The 20,453-nt window shown below is 42.3% G+C and overlaps 1 protein-coding gene across 4 annotated transcripts in view; it reads left to right on the forward strand.

Moving 5' to 3' along the window:
• The window catches only part of LOC147451907 (MADS-box transcription factor 23-like), a 37,840-nt gene extending 18,902 nt beyond the window's left edge, over window positions 1–18,938 (forward strand). The window contains exons 7-9 of one of the 4 annotated variants that reach the window (XR_015188851.1): window positions 100–128; window positions 8,226–8,347; window positions 18,608–18,938. Coding sequence is in view for 2 of the 4 variants with exons in the window: in XM_086517792.1 (XP_086373918.1) it covers window positions 8,226–8,347; window positions 18,608–18,635 (150 nt within the window). In the remaining 2 variants the exon portion in view is untranslated. Of the gene's footprint in view, window positions 1–99; window positions 129–7,596; window positions 7,677–8,225; window positions 8,348–18,607 lie in introns of those variants that run through there. The other 3 variants (XR_015188852.1, XM_086517793.1, XM_086517792.1) reach the window with 3 other exon arrangements.
• Window positions 18,939–20,453: the final 1,515 nt, after the last annotated feature.

The following is a 20,453-nucleotide window of genomic DNA, read 5'->3' on the forward strand; positions in this document are numbered from 1 at the left end:
TTAATTTGATTTTTCTTATTTATTTTTTAGTCACTCTTTTGTCTCTGAATTGTTTTTTTTTTTAATGTATCTGCAAAATTACTGCAAAAAAATAAAAAGCCCCATTTCTTCAAGGAGGCTTTTGATAGGTAACTATGCTTTCAATACATTCAATCATGGAAAACATTTAAACTTTTCATGTTAGCTCAAATTTAGATATTTGGCAAACTATTCATTACATGGCATTCAATCTATATATGTCTCTTTAAAATTGCAATTTCTTTAGACATTTGTTTACTTGCTCTTCTTGAGCAGAAGGCTATGTGTATCTGATATATTTATTTGAGAAGTCTCTACTAAGAACCTCTATATCCCAAAAGATCTACTAATAAGCTTGCCCAATGATGTTGTTTCATCAACACTCGATCCACACAGTCGTTTCTAAATTTCCACTAAATACTCTTACAAGCTTTTTTGCCGAATTATCATCAAATGGTAGCAATGCTACTTATCACTCCACAATCTCATGATTTTCCATTGTTTCTTGGAATAAGAAATGACAATATTTTGATTCACTAATTTCAACTATAAAGTATTTTTATCAAATACAAAAGCTATTGACCAATATCGAACTTAAAATTCTTGAAAAAAACTAAATTTATTCTATAATGCATCAACCTCTCAAGATTTTCTTGCAAACAATTGGAAAAATCATTCCTATTTTTTGGTACATCATCATTACAGCTTCATGTAATTAGGATTGTGCATTATTCTGGTTGTCACCATCAGTATCCTCCATAAGAGTAGCTGAATTCGTTTTTGCTTATTGTTGGTGGTGGTGGTGTCCAATTCTTCCAAACCATCCTCACTGACAATTGTGCCATCCTTGCTTCCTTTTCTATTTTCAATATTATACTAATACTAATTAAAAGAAAAGAATATGAAAGTTAGTTGTACTTATCTTTAAATCATGTACTTTAGTTGTCACCCAAGGAGGAGATTCCTAGCTGGTTCTCTCTGTCGTTCCTAGCACGTGGTGCATCAATTAGGTGGCCATGGTGGCCTATGCGACGACGCGTGGCTCTTGCCCGATGGTACGTGGCCCTTGCCCGACCATGTAACATGGCTAATATTTGGAAGGGATAAGCACCTCCCCCTGTGGGCCCTCTGGTGTGTTGAAAAAAGAAAAGAAAATAAAGAAAAGATTAAATAAGTTAGTTGTTTTAACTTAAAAACATGTAGGTAAATATTTAAAATTAAGTAAAATCACACTTCATTGTATGTCATTCTTGTCATCTTCTTCTAGGTAACCTTTGAAGGTTCAACCATACACCTCCATTACGCATTAATATTGCTGTTTGGCATTTTGCGTCCTTGAAATGCTGTTATCGAATGATAGCACGGATGGAATTTGATGTCCATCATTTTTTGAAGAGTTGAGAAAAAATTGTGCCCTGTGGAATGTTGGATGTTAAACTTCTAGTACATAATTGCTTGATTGAATATATTTGCATGGGTTAAACACTCTTTGCTCTTTAGGTCACGAGCTCCACTCCTTGACTGATATACTCAATAGATATATTGTATGTAATAAGTTTTATGCTAATTTTTCCTATTTAATGCTTCTTTTAGTGCTAGGCTTCATTATGGCTAGTTTGTTGTGCATCTCTAGAGTTTGCTAGATACTCAGTACGTAGATCTTTGTATTGATGTATGCTCATGTGTGAGTGGGGTGTAGCTGATGGTCATATTGTCTTGTGGTTGACTACCATGAGTCTATACCTTGGACTTTTCTCATTATGGCATATCCTTTTGCTTTAATGCCTTGCATAGTACATTGGAACCAATGGGGTTCCCAACCTCCCATCGCAAGTATTTTTTGATGTTTTAATTTATTGCATTTATTGAGGGAGGCATATCCATATTACCATCTAAAAGTGCAGATGAGAAGCTGTCCACCCCTTTCTATAGAAGTTATAATAGAACACCTCCTGGCAACACTAAAAAAATCCTCTAATTTTGATAGGAGTCAGACATCAACATCATTAAGCCGATTTAAACTTTAATGCGGAGCTTGAATAACTTCGCTGCCTTTCGTCCTCTTATTGATTTTCCTCTCTCTAAAGATTTTGGCCTTCCTTTCAATTTCTTATGTCCGACAAATTATCAATTTGAGTGGTAGGTGCTTCACGAGCTTGTTTCTTTAGGTTTTCCATTCTTGATAAAATTTCAGATGAGCAGTTGCAAAATTTTCTCAAACAAAGAGACAGATAAAATACCTTCTTGCTACAAATGTGTACTATTGTTGTTTCATGGTCTCTCTTTCTCTCCCACTTCCTAACAAAAAATCCTATTTGGCAAAATTTTGTTCTGGTGAACATTCAAATCAAAAGTACTCATAGAATTTTGCAAATTTACAAGGTTTTGGAGTTTTCGAAAAAAACCTAAGTGTATTGAAACCCAACACCACTTTCATTGGAAGGTGAAAAAACCACATTCAATATAACAATTTATCTCAAAAATTGCCCATGTTTCGATTCTCCAAGTTTTTCAGCCTATTGCGAGAGGGATTGTCCCCTAAACTTTTTGCTCGTGAACACTATACCTAGGCGCTTGCAAGCAAGTGCAAATAAAATTTGTACAATTTTCTCTTGAAACTTTCTTGCATTGATTTTTGAATGTGCCATTGCAAGGGATGGCTAGTCTAGTACTCTAAAACTTGAAATATTTGCACATGAGAAATTGAAGGGGTAAATTGACTATATTTAAAGGCTTTTACAATAAACTTCTCTAAATTTGAAGGTTTTAATTGCCTCAAATTTCAGATTTCAAAAGAAATCTCAAATTTTGTAGGTAGGATTACACTAGGCTATGGCTATCGAAGGGAGGGGTGTTGGCTACAAACAAAGGTGACAAGTAGACGAGGTGCCACGACTTTCCTTGCATAGAAGCATATGAGGTGCCATGACTTTCCTTGCATAGAAGCAAATGAGATGCCACGGTATTACATGGTGAGCTAGTTTGTTGAGCATCTATACCAACCCTATGATCTACCTGGAAACATTGTTTCTAATCGGGATATAAAATTTAATAGGCACCTTTGAGAGCTATTATTGTTAGACTTGAGGCCAAGCTTTACATGAGTACAACTGATCATCCTCAAACAAATGGTCAAAGTGAAAGTGTTAACCAAATCCTATAAGATATACTAAGCGCATATGTCAATAAAAGACAAATTAATTGGGAAGAGTACTTACCTATAGTAGAGTTTGCATATAACAGGGCCAGACACTCTTCCATGGGGTATAGTCCATTCATGTTAATGTATGGATTTCAACCCAGAGCTCCCTATGCGGTAGGATTGCAAAAGGAGAAGGGTTGGACAGCTAAAGATTTCCTAGAAGACATATATGCTTAAACTTGCTCAAAGCAACATTAGACAGTCCAAGATAAAGCTAGGGCCTATGTTGATCCTCGTAGGAGACCTCTTACCTTTGACGAAGGAAAACAAGTTTATCGTAAAGTGCGTGAAAAATAAAAAACTATGAGACGTAGAGTATGTCCACAGTTTATCTCCTATGTATTGTGGACCATACACGATACTTAAGAACATAGGGGAGAGAGCTTACAAGCTCCAACGACAAGAGACATCCACGTTTTTTTATGTTAATAGGCTTAAGAAAAGACTTGGGGGATTCCAAATTCCAGATCATCAAATTATGGTACTCATAGATACTAAGTCTCTTCCTCATGAGCCTGAGAAAATACTAGACACTCGACAAAAGAGAACTAGACATGTAATATATAAAGAATGTGTAGTCAAGTAAAAAGATTCTTCTATAGAGAGTTCTACATGGGAGCGAGTAAGCTCTCTTCGGAAAAGGTTCCCTAACTTTAGGATTATTCCTTCCAATGGAATTTTTGAGGACCAAAATTCTTAAGGGGGAAGGAATGCGACGTATCCAATTGCTAGGGACACAGGCATGCTACAATGCGAGCTATGAGGTCATGGCCTCGTGTGAACCGCCATTTAAAGATTTAAGAGAGAGAGAGTTGAGGGAAGCTCGATTTACCCACACAGAGTGCCCCCTTTGTGTTTTAGGTAATGCGATGATGAAATTTATAGAGATTCTTTCCCATTTCTCTGAAGGAATGTCTAATGAGTGGAGAAGACCTCCGATCTTTAACCTTTCAGGTTTATTGATCTGACATTTACTGTAATTTGTAACATAGTCAAGGACTTCCTTAAGTATTCTTGACTAATAAAACTGTCTTTTAATAAGACTATAAGTCTCATTAATACCTAGGTGTCCCGCACTAGGGCTATTATGACACTCAGAGAGTATCTTAATTCTTGATCCCTTGGAACACACACACTATCCTTGTAGAGCAGATAACCATCATTTATGGCAAAATTCTTGCACCTGAATCTATCTTGAGTATCCATTGATGCTTCAATGTTATTGGGAACCTCTTCATTTGGATCCTTTTAAAAGTGGTTTCCCATATCAAGATCATCTTGACATTTTCCTTTGATTGATTTGTGTAAATTACTTGCAAAATGAGTAAGACTTAACTCATACATCATAGGCATCCTACAAAGGGAATTTGCTACTGTATTGTATTTCCCTTTTCGATACCTTAGCTCATAATCAAATTCTTGAAGGATTTCAACCCATCTAGCCTTGCAACCTTTGAGGTCTGTCTGATTAGAGAGCCACTTAATGCTCTCGTTCGCTATTGATGCCACCTTGTCGTACTTTACTTCAAACGTCAGCTTCTGGTCTTCAGTTATGGAGCTACCTTTTCCCTTGTTGACTGTCATAAAGCCCTTTACTATTACCCTACTATTACCCTAGTAGTTGAGTTTGTTTGGGGAACTTACAAGGTTGGCCATGGTGGGAACATGGATGGGTTGCCCATAAATTTTTTATAGGCTAGCTGTCGATTGATGCGTTGACGTGCAGGCTCCGAAAGAGTTGGGGTGTAGGGGCAGCAAAAGGCATCAATTGAGAATGAAGCGAGATCTAATACCAGTATTACATGGTGAGCTAGTGAGGTGCTATGGCGAGCTAGCAGTAAATCGAGCTTCTATTAGCTCGCTCGCTCACTCTCACACACACACACACACACACACACACACACACACACACACACACACCCCGAGTTGTTTCACCACTTCCCGAATCCCCATCATGGGCTCATGATGGTGCCGCCCTCCAACCTTACCAACTCGCCGGTAGTTAACACTTGGCCTCTCTCTTTTTTAAATCTTTAAGAGGCGGGTCACACGAGGCCATGACCTCATAGCTCGTAGTTTAGCATGCACGAGCCCTTAGCAATAGGAAACATCACACACGGATTTCAAAGAAGCAGACCAGTCTTTAGGGTTTCTAACTTGCAAACAAACGAAGGTGAATCTTCTACGCCCAACTCAAGGTTGCAGACAGAGGTACGACTTGGCATCAAGGAGAGCTTACGTGAGCCTCTCACAGAGAGAGAGAGAGAGAGAGAGAGAGAGAGAGAAGCTTGTAGGCATGCCATTAAGCAGGACATTGTCAATGCACGAGCTATTGGAGTTTGAGGGAAGGGGGAGGGGAGTTACGATAGAAACTTAGTACACAGATCTTTGTATTGATGTATCCTCGTGTGTGTGTGGGGTGTGGGTCATGTATGGGAGTGTATATTGGAACCTTGAGTCTATACCTTGGACTTTCTGTTAAGGGTAAATTTGTGCTTATCTTGGATTCATCTTGGTATATATATTGTATGTGATACTTCAAAAATGAGGGAAATTTCATGCAATAACCAATCATCATCATGTGAACTGTGCATATTCTTTTGCTTCAATGCCCTGCATAATGCATGGGAACCAATGGGGTTCCTAACCTCCTATCTCAAGTATTTTTTGATGTTTTAGTTTATTGCAATTAGGTCTCCTCCCCAATCTCGAAAAATTAAAAATTCTTTCAAAACATCTTGAGTGAATAAGTGAAGTGCGAGTTTAGGAAATGAAAAGACCACGCAGGTGGAAAGTCAAAAGATTTTTTGTGTCCATATAAATAGAGATGGTCGAATCTTTTGCATTTGTGTTTTTTTTAAAAATTTTCTTTCCTCTAGCGTTTTCAAGCCATTAGAGCCGGCAGTAGGGGTTACCCGTTGGAGAAAATTTGAAAAGTCGTTCATTAGTTTGAAATGGAAAAGGGAAGGGTGGGAATAGGAGGATCACTGGGAAGAAGGCGGGAGGGAAGCCACGTGTAGGTCAGCATGATTTTCTTTCCCCTCTCTTGCATGCAGTAGTCTCTCTCTCTCTCTCTCTCTCTCCGAATTCCATCAAGGTAGAAGGGCGAGGTCAGGGTGGGAAAGAAGATTTGGAAAAAGAGACAGCTTGCAAGCGGTGTTGCAGGGGCGAGACTGCACAAACGTTGCAGAGTTCAAGCCCGATAGCATCTGCAATGGATGTAGCAGGTGAGGTAGGCAGAGAGGGTAGTGGTAGGTAGGTGGGCAGCCGTAGAGGTCTAGAGCATAGTGACGCAGAGGGCAAGGCCCCATCGCCATGGCATTTTTGAGCTTTACGTTGAGGGAAGACTAGATTGTAGATATCGTGCATGCGCGCGCGCGCGCGAGAGAGAGAGAGAGAGAGAGAGAGAGAGAGAGAGAGAGAGAGAGAGAGAAGCGGATATAAATGAGGATATTTCTCTTCAATGCATTTTTCTATTTCGTGCAGACAGCAGGTGATGCACTCTTTGAAGAAAAAGAGTAGAAGAAAGGTCCCCCCCCCCCCGCCCCCCCCCGTTTTAAATTTACGAATGACCAGCAGTTGCAACATCAGCTGCCGACGCTTGTGTTTAGCCTTGGTGGCAGATTTCGCCGCACGCTTTAGAGGGTTTGAGATCGATTCTTGGCTAAGCTCTTTTAAAGGGTGAGGTCGTTGGGAGGCGGAGAATGAGATTCGCAGAGGAATCTTGAATAAAATGAAGATCCAGCCAGAAGGGGGTGGCAGTAGTAGAGCCTTTAGGAAAGCCTTTTATTGTTTTTAGAGCCATTAGGAAAGCCTTTTATTCTTATTGATATCCATATCACCATCTAAAAGTGCAGATGAGAAGGTGTCCCACCCCTCTATATAAAAGTTAATAGAACACCTCCTAGCAACGCTTTATTTTTTTAAAAATCCTCTAATTTTGATATGAGTAAGACATCCACATCATTACCTCGATTGAAATTTTAACACAAAGCTCAAATAACGTCTCTGCCTTTTTTTCCTTCTCTTATTGATCTTTCTCTCTCTAATGATGTTGGCCTTCCTTTCATTATGTTTCTTTTGGGCCGGCACATTACCAATTTGAGTGCACTAGCTTGTTTCTTTAGGTCTTCTGTTCTTGATAAAATTACAAATGAAAAAAACAGATAAAATTCTCCAAGGATCTTGGAAATTTTCCATGTTTAGATTCTCTAAGTTTTTAGGCCTATTGCAAACCACGGATTGTCTCCTAAACTTTTTGCTCGTGGACACTATGATGGTGTAGTACGAGCCCACCCCCACTCCCCCCGAAAAAGAGAAATTGAAGGGTTAATTTAAAGGCTTCTGAGGCTCTCTCCTCTTCAAATTTCATGTAGGTAGGAATGACTTAACGGAGCCTGGCGGTGATGGGCAGACGAGGTGCCACGGCAGCAGAGGGTCTCTAAAACAATTGGAGGTAAAGCTTCTGCTCCCGCCGACTCGGGCTGTTTGGAGAGAGAGAGAGAGAGAGAGAGAGAGAGAGAGAGAGAGAGAACAGGATTGAAAAGCTTGCAAGCATGGCGAGTAAATGTTTTCATAAGAGTTTGACGATGGCCTCTTTGCAGATGCCATTAAGCAGGACATTGCCTATGCACGCGCTATTGGAGTCAGAGGGAGGGAAGGAAAGGGGGTTGGGGGGGGGAGGGAAGGGGGGGTCTCAAAGGTGCACATTTCCCTCAGCTGGTGCAAATCTCCGACAACAGCGGTCTTGCTACTTGTAAATTGCATTCCTAGATTATAAATGTACAAACTGCATTGGTGCAGTCAAGTGGCGTAGAATTCAATTGCAAGAAGTCTCTCTTGTGTATTTACTCCTGTGCTAGGGTTATTTCTCTTATTATTTCTTTCGTGCACTTTCTCTTGTGTATTTACTCCTGGCCCAAGCCAAAATGTTAGGGTTATTTCTCTTATTTCTTTCGTGCACATCTTTCTATAGTAAGCTGTTATATATGTGCAACATTTGCAGATTGCGGATTTGGAGTCAAAGCGACACAGAATGGAATCATCAGATCCTTCAAGTGAAGGTGGTGTAGATTTGACAAGACAGCAATCTGGCTCGAAGGAGTTTAATGTCACTCTTGAACTAGGGTAATGAGATTATCTCTTCAATTGTCCATGCTTTTCACAACATGACATTCTGCTATCATATGCTATAACCAGATTATTAATGATGTGGTTAAAATTTTGCATGTGTGGGCGTGGTGGGGTGCATTTGGTTTAGATTTTGCTAGTATGAAAGACACATTTTTTGTGTGTGCACGCCAAGTTACATGTGCTCGTGCATGAGCAATTCATAGAAAACACAAAGTTTAATAGGCACACTGATTGCAGTTCATGAATGACTGGTAGGGCAGTTATTTGTGAAGAGTCCCTATCCTTTAGATTGCGCTCCATAGTTTGCAAGAGTATTGTTTATCCAAGCAAGTACGTATCTATGGACGTTTTCAGAGTGTTCATACTATACCATGATGCCTTTTATGCTTTGAGGAATCAACACTCGAGCAATTCCACCTAAGAAGCCTCGAATCGGGATGCCTTTAGTGTGTCCGTGCATGACTCAGCTAAAGAATTATGCAGAGCATAAAGCAAAAATCAAGGACATGCTTCTTTGATATTCTTTGATCCTGGAGCCTTAGAGAGCGTCCTCTTTTTTGACTTCGTCAAAGGATTTGGAATCGACTTCAACAACCCTGGGACACAAATTGAAGCAAAGTTAGCAATAACAGATACAAGGAAAGTCACTCCACTTCTTGGATCTCATCCAAGGATAAGAGTTGCTGTGTGACAATGGATCATTACCATATTGGACCTGGGCAAACGGATCACTTTGAAATTCCGACTCTTTGCAATGGTTGGATCTTATCCCAAGACCTGATGGTTGGATAATACACTCGACCTGGCATAACAGTCGGATGACATCGGAGCACTCATGCTTATGGTTGGAAGTTGTTACCGGCTCTCTTCTTTTGGCCTCAATTAAATCCGAAGACCTGTTCTACACAGTTTATGTGACTTCATGTTATCTGGTACGTGCTTGCATGGACTTTATCTGTGCAGTGCATGGCATCTGTGAAAGCATGTATGCCTGAATTAGTGATCGCACATATGATGTTCTAGTGCATCGGAGTCATCAGCTCTTTGTCCTCTTTGGTTGGCCTTTGACTGTTGATGATAGCGGATGCTCATTTAAGGCTCCTGATTGTGCCACCTTCACCAAATGATGGCCATTGCTGTCTTTGGAGATCATTGAGTATTAGGTTCTGCTCTTTGAGGTGCCTAGTGCCTATCCCTTTCAGAGGTCCTTTCCGTTGTAGGTGGCCAGGAAACCTTCTATTAACCCCCCCCTTAACCCTTTTTTTTTTTCAATTTCCTCTTTCTGCTTTTCCCTTTGTTGGCTCTAGGATTTTCCTTGCTTACTGTGATTGTGTGTGTGCTGGTTTGCACACGTGCGACCTGGGACACTTCAGAGTGTGAGTCGGGGTGTGGGTGCAAGGGTGGGTGTGTATTGCCTGTCTTGCCAGGTGTGGGTGAGTGTTCTTATTTCTTTTGTCCTCTGGTTCTTTGTTTTCCTTGTTTACTAGTTTTGGTGTTTATTACTATTATACACATTTTGGCCTTCCATATGTGCTCCATTAGCAGTGACTCGTGCTTGGTGGGCTCCTCCTCTTGGTAGGTTTTTCAGCACTCTGTGTTTGTTTATGGTCTCCGTGCGAAACTTCCAATGTGCATGCTTCCTATGTTCACTTTTGTGGTTATTGGTTCGGGTGTTCCAAGAATTTTGAGATGTGAACTTTGATATCCTTTGCTGGGCTGAGTTGTATGGCAAGTCCTTATCTTGATTTCCTGGTTTTCTTGTTCTCCTTTTGCCCACTTTGTATAACTATGTTACAGGCTTGGACACTCCAAGCAAGAAATCAATCGCAACACACGAACAGAAACTGCAAAATCACTGAACTTGATGAGAGAGAGAGAGAGAGAGAGATCTAATCCTATGTGCATGTGGACAAGCTGTACCTATGTCACAAACAAGAGCGCGTAACAATATAAAATTATACTCGGATAAATAGAATTTATCACTTAATACTGAAGCCAGAGGATATAGAGAGAAGTAGATAGAGAGAGAGAGAGTGAGAAGATTGACACTATACTCGGGACCAGAAGATGGACTGGTCCCCCCCTTGTAAAAGTATCTTTATTACTGGGGAGAAGTCTATACAAGCACTTGAATTGAACGTATTACCACGTTCGTTTTAGAATAAGACTTGATGGTTCTTGGAAGCCTCGGCTTCCTATTCCTAGGGCAAAACCCTATTCCAAGGAACTTCCGTTCCTTATTCCGAATCCTCGAGAATCAAGGTTCCCGCCTTTGGATCTCACCTCCAGACTCAGGGCATGACATCCCTGCAACTCTTTTCCGACTCTGTTCCTATAGTCCTCTTCTTGCAGAATAGCATTGCTATCTTGGACACGGAGTCCTTCCTTGGGAATCTCAACTTCCGGATCCCAACTCGAGAGTCTACCCGTGGGTCTACTCCCAAATTTAGGGTGCGAAACCCTTGGGCGGATCTGGCTTTGGTTCCTCCTTGCAGGTCTGGCTCTGGTTCCTCCTCTGGATCCCAACTCGAGAGTCTACCCGTGGGTCTACTCCCTCGCAAAAAAAAGTACACGTGCAAACAAATACTTAGAGAACATAACACGAAAAACGTTACCTTCAAAGTCTCGACATTCGGAACGCAACTCGGTTCTCCGAAAAGCAATTTCCCGGAAGAGATCTCGACACAAAGGATTCTCTCTTCCAATCCTACACACAGAAGAGGTGTGTTCTTGGGTTTGTTCTCGTAAATCAGCCCCGTGTACGACGTTTACGGGCTGAAAACAGAGAAAAACAGCAGCTTGTCGCGATGGAATCTCCTTTTGTAGGGACTTCTTCGTGATGGAACTCGCCCTCTGGGTCTTGACGACATCTTGTACACTCGGGGCAGCCATGGGCATCACCGGCAACATCAACTTCATGGCGGAAATCTGCGACAGCCCCTCCTCCATTGCTAGCGCTGGCTGTTTCTCCTTGCAAACGCTGGCATTCTCTCTTCCTGCGCTGCAGCATTTCGGCATTTCTTTTCCGCTGGCTGCTGCCCCCTATCAAAAAACATTACGCTGGCTGTTTTTGGCCAAGGGGAGGCGCCCAATTTTTCTAGTGCTTTATTTATAATATGGCTGCCCACTTATTAAGTGGGCGGCCGGCCTCCTCTAAATAAAATGGTATGAACCTGTTAAAAACTCAATAAAACCTTATAAGCTGAAAACAATGCTTGCACCACACTTCCCAGGCATCCCTGGATGCAATCACATACACAGATGCATTGTAGACATAGACTTCCTCGTGGGAAATCATCTTTCCCAAAAAGCGACGTGCTTTCTCAAAAAGCAACTATTTTTCCTCAAAGTTCCCTGTGAATCCATCTTCATTCAAGTGCTTGCTCATCTTTGTGCACATGTCACAAGATGGGCGCCACGTGCCAATAGAAAAGAACAGACTGAACAGACTTTTAGCACTTCAATAATAACTGAACTGAGAGAGAGAGAGAGAGAGAGAGAGAGAGAGAGAGAGAGAGAGAGAGAGAGAGAGAGAACACGTGACAGGGAGTGGTAGAATTCCACCCCAGAGAGTATTGGCCCCAAACCTTGGCGCCCCTTTGGGTATTTCTTTATATTGCATCAACATAGTACAAGCCTGTACTCTAGACTCTGCACCTTCTCTAGGAAGCATGCCAGAGAATGAGCCCTTAGCACATATTTAAAGGCCCTAGGTCCCAAAAGCAGTTTACATGAAAAGCCTTCAAAACTCAAAAGCTTCTGGTCCAAAAGCAATGACAAAAAGCTGCCAATGCGATTTGCGGAAGTCCGTACAACTGCCACATCATCAGTCAGTGCAAAACGCGGAGCGTCTGTACAGCTACCACATCATCAGTTTTGCGTGTGTGGACTAGAGAGGTCATTGAGGGCTTTGTTCGGACAACCGGCTTGCCCTTCTGCATCACGGTGATGGTTCGGTTCCGAACCTGGAGAGTCTGTAACAGACTTGGACACTCCAAGTCTAGAATCAACCGGGACAGCACCAAATAACCACTTCAAAACAATTCACAGATCACAATAGATTTGCACTGGCTCGGCGGAGTTCCGTGCCTAGAGATATTGGCCTCAAAGACTGGCGCCCCTTTCGGTATTTCTTTTTATATTAATCAATCATCAAAGTACAAGAGAGTGGTTAGGGTTTCACTCTCAGACTCTGTGTCCAGATGCCTTGAGAAGTGAGGCCCTCACCACTAATTTAAAGGTTACAAGGGATGCCCAAACACAGAGCCCCAAAAGCTTTTAAAATAAAAAGCATCAGTTCTCTCTCTCTCTTAGAGAGTCTTTTTCTCTTTTTTTAATAAAAAAAAACAAAATTTGCGTCGCTCATCATTTTCCAAATTTTTTTTTTAATAGCCTCCACGATTTCCAGAAATTAGGGTTTCTGGCAAAAATTAGGGTTTCTACTGTCCGCTACGTCATCACTTTGTGACATACCCCCCTCTTGAAAGCATTGTAATCGACCGCGATTACGCCTGCAAAACCGACAAAAGCCATAAACCGTCTTAGCAAACACTGACTGTTAGTACCTACGTACTAGGAACACACATCTAGCACATGTACAAAATCGACAGTCACATCACACGACATCACAGGACATCACCAAACGTCACAGGACATCACATGACATTCAACATTCATTCGGATCTTAGACCATGATTTATCGGTTCTAACCCTAACCGCTCTCTTGTACTTTGATGATTGATTAATACAAAAAAAAAAACCGAAAGGGGCGCCAGTCTTTGGGGCCAATATCTCTAGGCACGGAACTCCGCCGGGCCAGTGCAAATCTATTGTGATCTGTGAATTGTTTTGAAGTGGTTATTTGGTGCTGTCGCGGTTGATTCTTGACTTGGAGTGTCCAAGTCTGTTACAGAGTCGCATTGTTCTTGTCGTGCTAGGGGATGCCCAGGAGAACGTCGCAATTACCTTACTTCATAATGTGGAAATCGGCTTTTCCATGATAATCTTGTATAGTCACTGGAAGAGCACCAATGAGCGGTACCACTTTTTGAGTTTGCCCCGTGGCTAGCTCAGCTTCAATTTCTCCACCCTCTGCATCATAATCAAAGTGAATCTTCTTCAAGAATTTTGGATGGATGAAGTTTCTGTAGCTTCGAGGTCAAAGAAAATAAGGGCTTTCAAGTTGTTGACTTTGCCATATGCTTGACACAATTCATTGGTCCTCTCAAGGCGTATGCCATAGAGGGACTAGTCCAATAGCGGGTCTAGCCCTCTTAGTCGGAGGTGGCCCTGGGGATCTGTGTGTCGTGGGAGCAGAAGGTTGCTCTGAGGATGTTGAGGCTCGCTTAGGACATATATGGAACGTATGCCTTGTTTGGAAACATTCGAAGCATCGACCTTCTTCTAACAAGGTGTCTCGTTGATAGTGTGTCAGACGAGGCCGTTGAGGCTGGTTTTCACGGGGTTCTCGAGAATTTGTTCGTTGTTGCCGGGAGTTCTGGTTAGTGGCTGGAGTTGCATCCGTTGTAAACTCCAACTTTCCTTTCATCATTTTGTAGCTGATCGCGGCATGGTCCATAAGTTCTTGCATGGTTGAAACTTGCTTGGGCAAACAATATTCTTGCAATGGTGATGGTAATCCAATGGTGTAGCGCTTGCATTGGTCCTCCAAGGGAATGAACTTAAAGAAGGACATCGGAAGGTAGACGTCGAGAAACCTTTGGTTATAGTTCTCCATGGTCTCTGTGGCAAGCATTTTCAAGTTGTCCCATTCTGACCTAATTTGGACTTAGAACATAGCAGTCATGTAACTACGTGCAAAAACTCTCTTGAAAGCTTGCCGGGTCCTTGGAGTATGCGGTTGTGACGCGATTGAGCAAATGTGGCCGCATTGGATCAGGGTCAAATGGCTACACCATGTTTCTGAAACCCCCCTAACCCCCCCCCCCCCTTGATCGGTACAAACGGCGGGGAAGGTTGCCGGTCAGAAGCCCTCGTACTTTCTGGAGCTTGAGGAGGAGGTACCACCTGAGGCATCAGAGAGGGTAACATGTAATTAAAAAATTGTTGATAACTTTGCAGCATCGGAAGGTTCTGTTAAGGATGCCGCGAAAGAAAATCGTGAAGCTTGTCGAGAAGAAACTGCAAATATTCTGTTGAATCCACGAACGCCATGTCTTGGGTTGTTTATGGCTTTATGACTTGTAAGAGAGAGCGATGAAGACGGGAGCGCGCTCGATGCGCGATGAAGTAAGGGTGGGAGTGGCTAAGAAGTCCGCGATCGGGACCCGAAGATACTTCAAATAAAATTCTAGCAGTCTCTGGTTTTCTCGTCTGCTCTTTTGTAGGACCGGTATGCTTTCACACACGCCCGATGCTTTGATACCACTGTCACAAGACGAGCACCACCACGTGCCAATAGAAAAGAATAGACTGAACAGACTTTTAGCACTTTAATAACAACTGAAATGAGAGAGTGAGAGACGACATGTGACACAGAGTGGTGGAATACCACCCCAAAGAGTATTGGCCCCAAACCTTGGCACCCCTTTCGGTATTTCTTTATATTGCATCAACACAGTACAAGCTGGTACTCCATGCTATGCACCTTTGTCCAGAAGCATGCCAGAGAATGAGCCCATGGCTTCATATTTAAAGGCCCTAGGCCCAAAAGCAGTTTACATGAAAAGCTTGAAACTCAAAAGCAACTTGTTCAAAAGCATTAGCGCCAAAATTTGCCAGCGTGCTTTGCGGAAATCCGTACAACTGCCACGTCAGCATTGTCAGCGTGAGTTGTGGAAATCCGTACTGCTGCCACGTCAGCACTGTCAGCGAAAATCCTTGTGTGTGGGTCTTGCTTTATTTTATTTCCATGTCACTTGGGCCCCATCAGACGGAGTCCCATAAGTTGGTAGGACTTCTTCTTTTGCTGTTGCTTGTTCTTCCTAGGGTTTAGGTCCCTCTGTTGTGATGTAAAGGCTGGCTCTGCTCTTCAGTGACTTGACACGTCAGCAGTTTGCGACACCAAACCTGTCCATGGCTGTAATTGCAGGCTTTTGACCCAATTTCGCCAGCATAACGGGACAAAAATCCCTGTAGGTCAAAAGTACACGTCAAGGACTCTTTCCCTTGCGGTATGGAAGCTTTCCAGTGAGCTACATGGCTCCCTGGCAATGTTTTGCAGTTCAGGTGTGAAACCCTAAACCTGCAGAAAAACACAGCAGGCTGTAATTTTCTTTTTTGGATCGTTTTGGGCGGAGTGAAGACGTCAACGCGTGTGTCAGACGCTTCTGCACGCAATGGGACAGTTCCTTTGTAAATCGGACGAGTTTTCACACGAGAAAACTCTCGGTTTTCACATTCCTTCGTGATGGAACTGTGCGTACTTGAAGGGGATTAACAATTAGCTAATCCGATTCTTGTACAGAAGGCTCTTGTCTTGGCAAACATGCATAAACCCTGAGAACTGTACATGGTTAACTGAGTAGCCCATCTAGTGGGGCCTTACCATATGTGCCAAAGGGGGGGAGAGAGATGCGAGAGCAAGTCATCACGTTGCATGGGACAAGGGAGAAGGCAAGCTTTCCATTAAAGCTGTGATCACTTGCACCCACTACCACCCACACACTGTAAAGCACAATGAGGTGCCTCCTCTCTCAATATGGGCACCCCCTCTTGTTGATGCTTCTGGCAAACCGGTTTGGAGCCGCCAATTTGCCTCTTTAGAGTTAATTTCTAGTACCCACTGACTTATAAGTTATAAGTTTAGCTGAGGGGGCCTAAATAACTTTGAACTGAGCCTAGACACCCTTTTACTGCTCGGAATCTAGTGCCGACTGGCCCGACCATCTTGTGGCGAACTGCCCTTCCCGACTACGTGTGAAACTCTCGGCCATCAGCCATTTCACATTGGCCACACAATGTCCGGCCATTTGTGACTTCAAAAAGAGGGTCCCAAAAATTAAATAAAAATCATTGGAAAGAAACCAACAACTAAGGTTAGTAGTTGCCACATCCTCGTGACATACCCCCCTCTCGAAATTGCAAACATCCTCGATTGCATGCCATATCTACATGCCATTGATGATCTTGTGTTGCTAGCACCCTTTCATCATCACTTTTACCCGCGAGAAAGGTCATAACACACAGATACAAATGACTTAATGAGACCTTCATACTTTTGTCATTTTCATCTATTATAGAAGTGAACATTAAACCTTTAACACTTGGAGAGCGATGCACATTGGATCCATATGTATTCTTGATGTGCTAGCTCTATCATTACCCTTGCTTTGCACACGTTGGCTGGGGGCATACGTGGGCTGTAACCCAAAGGCCTCAAGGTAAAGGTGCAATACACTCGGTGACTCTGACAATTCAAGCTCTTCCATCCACTTTGCATCCATAGGTGGATAGTTCATGAACTTCACCAAATATTGTCCTGCAACTTTTCCTTTGATTTTTCTTTCTTTTGGCATGTGCTCCAGAAGACTCGGCTGAATCTTCAGCTTCCTCTTCTCTTTCAGACTCTTGGGAAGCTGCAGGAGCCGCTTTTGCAAAGGACCTCTTTGCTGGTCTTTTCTTTGACGTACCCCCTTTCGTGTTGCCCTGAAACCCACTGTCTTCTCCCTTCAACAAGGTATGACCAGTGTTGGCAACTTCCATAAGCTGAGTAAGGGTAGCCCCTTTGTTCTTTGTACAGTAATTTCCAGCCCTTTAGGCAGCCCACAACAATACTTCTCAATCTACTCTGTCAATGGCACAAACCTGTAGGAGGTTACTGAGAGCAACGCTTTACAAAACCTCCCATTGTACTCCTGTAGGCTCTTGCAAGTAGCTGTAGTGAGTCAGTGTCAATCCGTTATGACATCGGCTTCAAATTCATTTGACAGCCACGCGGATGGAAACATTTGCTTGAAGTATACCCATGTGGCCGGTGCCTGCCCTTGCATCAACAGTGTTGTCCACCTTGTGAGCGCATTGCCTTCAAGAAAGTGGCAGCTTTCTTGACCTTAGAGGCCTATGTAAAATTCCCTCTTGCATAAGCTGTATCAGACTGTTGGAGGAAAGTAAGAGCCTTTGCCTTATCCTCAAAGCCACTGAAACTTGAAAGTGCTAAACTTTATAGTTGCACCACCTTCTTTGTAAGCTTTTGGCTTTTCAAGTGCCCCCAAGTTTTCATAAGGAATTTCTGCAACATGGGCAATGTAGTAGGGATCATCGGCATCCGTGGCCATTGACATTTTGCGTTGTAAGTGCCATATCTGGCTGCTGTCCAGAAAAATCAGCCATGCAAAATTGCCTTGTGGCACCCCAAACTGGCCCTGATTGCACTGAAAGCCTTGTTGCATGCCAATTCCACCATACATGGGGTTCAACTTCATGCCTTGCATACCCCCAAACACTATTCTTGGCATACATTGCTGGTTTCCAAGCGCATAACCAGCCATTCCTTGAAACATTGATCCACCCCCGAAAAACCTAGGAATGTACCGTGGGTGGTGAAAAAACCTGTTGCATAGCCTGCAAACTAGTTCCGTGTCCATTTAATGCAGCATGCGGACTTTGAAAGGTGGCGGGCTGAATTGGCAAAGCCTGTGGAATAGGCATCCTAACCACCTGTTCATGGACAAAAGGAACTTGTCTTCGAGCCCCACGTGACTCCGCAACATGTGAGCTGCTCCGCTCCTCGCCTTGGACCTGGGCTTGAGCCTCAACAGACTACATCGCTCATACAGTTTCAGAGTTTTTTGGCATAGTGCTAGATCATTACCTTTGGGCTTGTATCTTGTTGTCTTGTTATCTACTGCCTTGGGGGAACTCTAGGAAATTTGAACCATAGAGATGCGGCTGTTTTAGAGAGACAGCACTGCAAGCTTGCAAGCATCAACATACACCTTGCTTGCCTACATACCCTGTACCAGGTGTTTCTTTCCTTTGAGTGGAATTTTAGACTCAAAACATCTCTAGTTAATGTGCCAATTCTGAAGGCACCAGAATGGGCCATATGCAATAGGGAAGCACACTTTGCCTTGAGCTAGAATACACCCTATAGCATCGCCATTCCCGTCTGTATGTACGTGGAATATCTGCAAGCCGTCAGTTGAATCTAGTAGAAAGGAACTACACGACCACAGAACAAGAAGATTTATTCATGATATATTTGGTTAGAAAAGTCAGACACAATCTGGACATGCTTGATTTGGAGTGTATGGAGATCTATAATTTTAATAGGTGACTTGTGTATGCGTGCAGACTAAACCGGAGGTACGCAAGCTCGTAAAACACTGGCTTGTATTGGTGATGCCACCACAGGAGCAGCAAATGGGACAAGTGGAGTAGAGATAACATGTCAGGCTATCCTTCAAGTTGGAATGTGTGTATTCTGGATACCGTCTGTTATTCTGCTAAATTAAGGCGATAGCTTTTTGGCCTTTGTAATAGCTCTATACGTGCCCCCTGTTACATGCAAAGACGATAGCTCTTGATGCTGTTACTGCAAATGAGCTGTCTATCTACACTACTCTGAAAGGTGGACCTCTTGTAGAGTGTGTTGTGTAGAAATGCAGATATATGTTGTATAGTAGATTTTGGCTGCCATAAACTAGTATACTGAAGGTGCTAACTTATAAAGTGGAAATGCTTTAGTTCAAAAATTGGTAAATGCTATTAGTGTTCGAATAGCCAAAAACCAAAAGAGATTGATAGCACATGGGAATCCGACATCGCATGAGGGAGATATCATGAATTTTCAAAATTCATGTTCACAATAGAAAATGTGGGGATCTTGCATGGATTACGATAAAAAACTAATTATATGGCATTGTGATTACAAGCCTCTAATCCAAGCTCTAATTATACAACTTGATGTGATTAAAAGGCACTAATCCAAGCTCTGATACCAACAATAGAGCTATTGTAATTATGAAGATAACGATAATGAAAAACGGAGAATTGAATAAACTTGCAAATGACTTAAACAGACCTATACACTTTCCATTAAGATTTGGCATCTCAAATAAGCTTTGCCTTATAGTGACTACTCTATGTAATAAGAGCATATGTATCTTATCCTTTTATGATTGGATAGGCCAAGTAGCATTATCTCCACATCTTTATCTTTTCGGTAGTAAAAGTTCCCATGCTCTAGATCTTTTTCCCTTGACCAAGGCTATCGAAGGAAACAAAAACATCAAGTGTCATGTGAGCCTACAAGACGTCCTAGAAGAAAATCATTGGCACAACACCATTTGAACTAGTGTTATGGTCTTAATGTAGTTCTCACAATTGACTTTACAATTCTAACATTTGGAATAACAACAAACATTAGTGGGGTGGACATGCTTTGATAAACCCACATGGGTAGCTAGAGAAATACAATGACAGACAACTTTAGGATGTGCATGGAATGTATGGCAATGTCGAAGAAAAGCTGGACACAAAAAAACTTGAGGATGCAAGAAGTCAAAAAAGGGGATCTTGTTCTTCCATATGCTCTCAAGAGACCAAAAGAAAGCTCATTGTTAAATAGTTTTGTAAGGTTCCACCTAGAGGTTGGGGCAACTTGATAGTTGGACCTCCATACTTGGGCTTCATGGATGACACTTTACTCCCATTTAGAGAAGCAAGTATACAAGTAGCAAAAGTGAGGAAGGCCTCTACCTTTCATGGTCGTGAATGTAAGGGTCCTATGCCATAAACTAGATCGATAAGTAGAAGGTTATGATGGGAGTTAACAATTTATAAACAACTAGACTCAAATCTCGCACATGAGGCCTAAACAAAAATGCCAAGCTCCATGGGAAATAAAATCATAATTGGAGATACTCAAGTCATAGCACCATGGATCAATGAGACCCAAAACTCATCAGTGGTGGTAAAAAACAACTTACCAAGGAATCTACCAAAGTGTAGCCATCATCAACACTACTACCAAAGATGGATCAAATCAACTTGAGCAACAAATCATAAGACAACCATTTGGAGAAGCATTTTGATGATTAAACCGCGAAAACACTTGATTATCAAAGGCCAAAACTTTAGTTACACACTTTACACAGGTTTTAAGGGGGAATGATTTTTCTCAAGAGAACCCACTGAT

This window comes from Adiantum capillus-veneris, chromosome 8 (genome assembly GCF_014529385.1).
Source record: "Adiantum capillus-veneris isolate H3 chromosome 8, ASM1452938v2, whole genome shotgun sequence".
NCBI lineage: Eukaryota > Viridiplantae > Streptophyta > Polypodiopsida > Polypodiales > Pteridaceae > Adiantum > Adiantum capillus-veneris.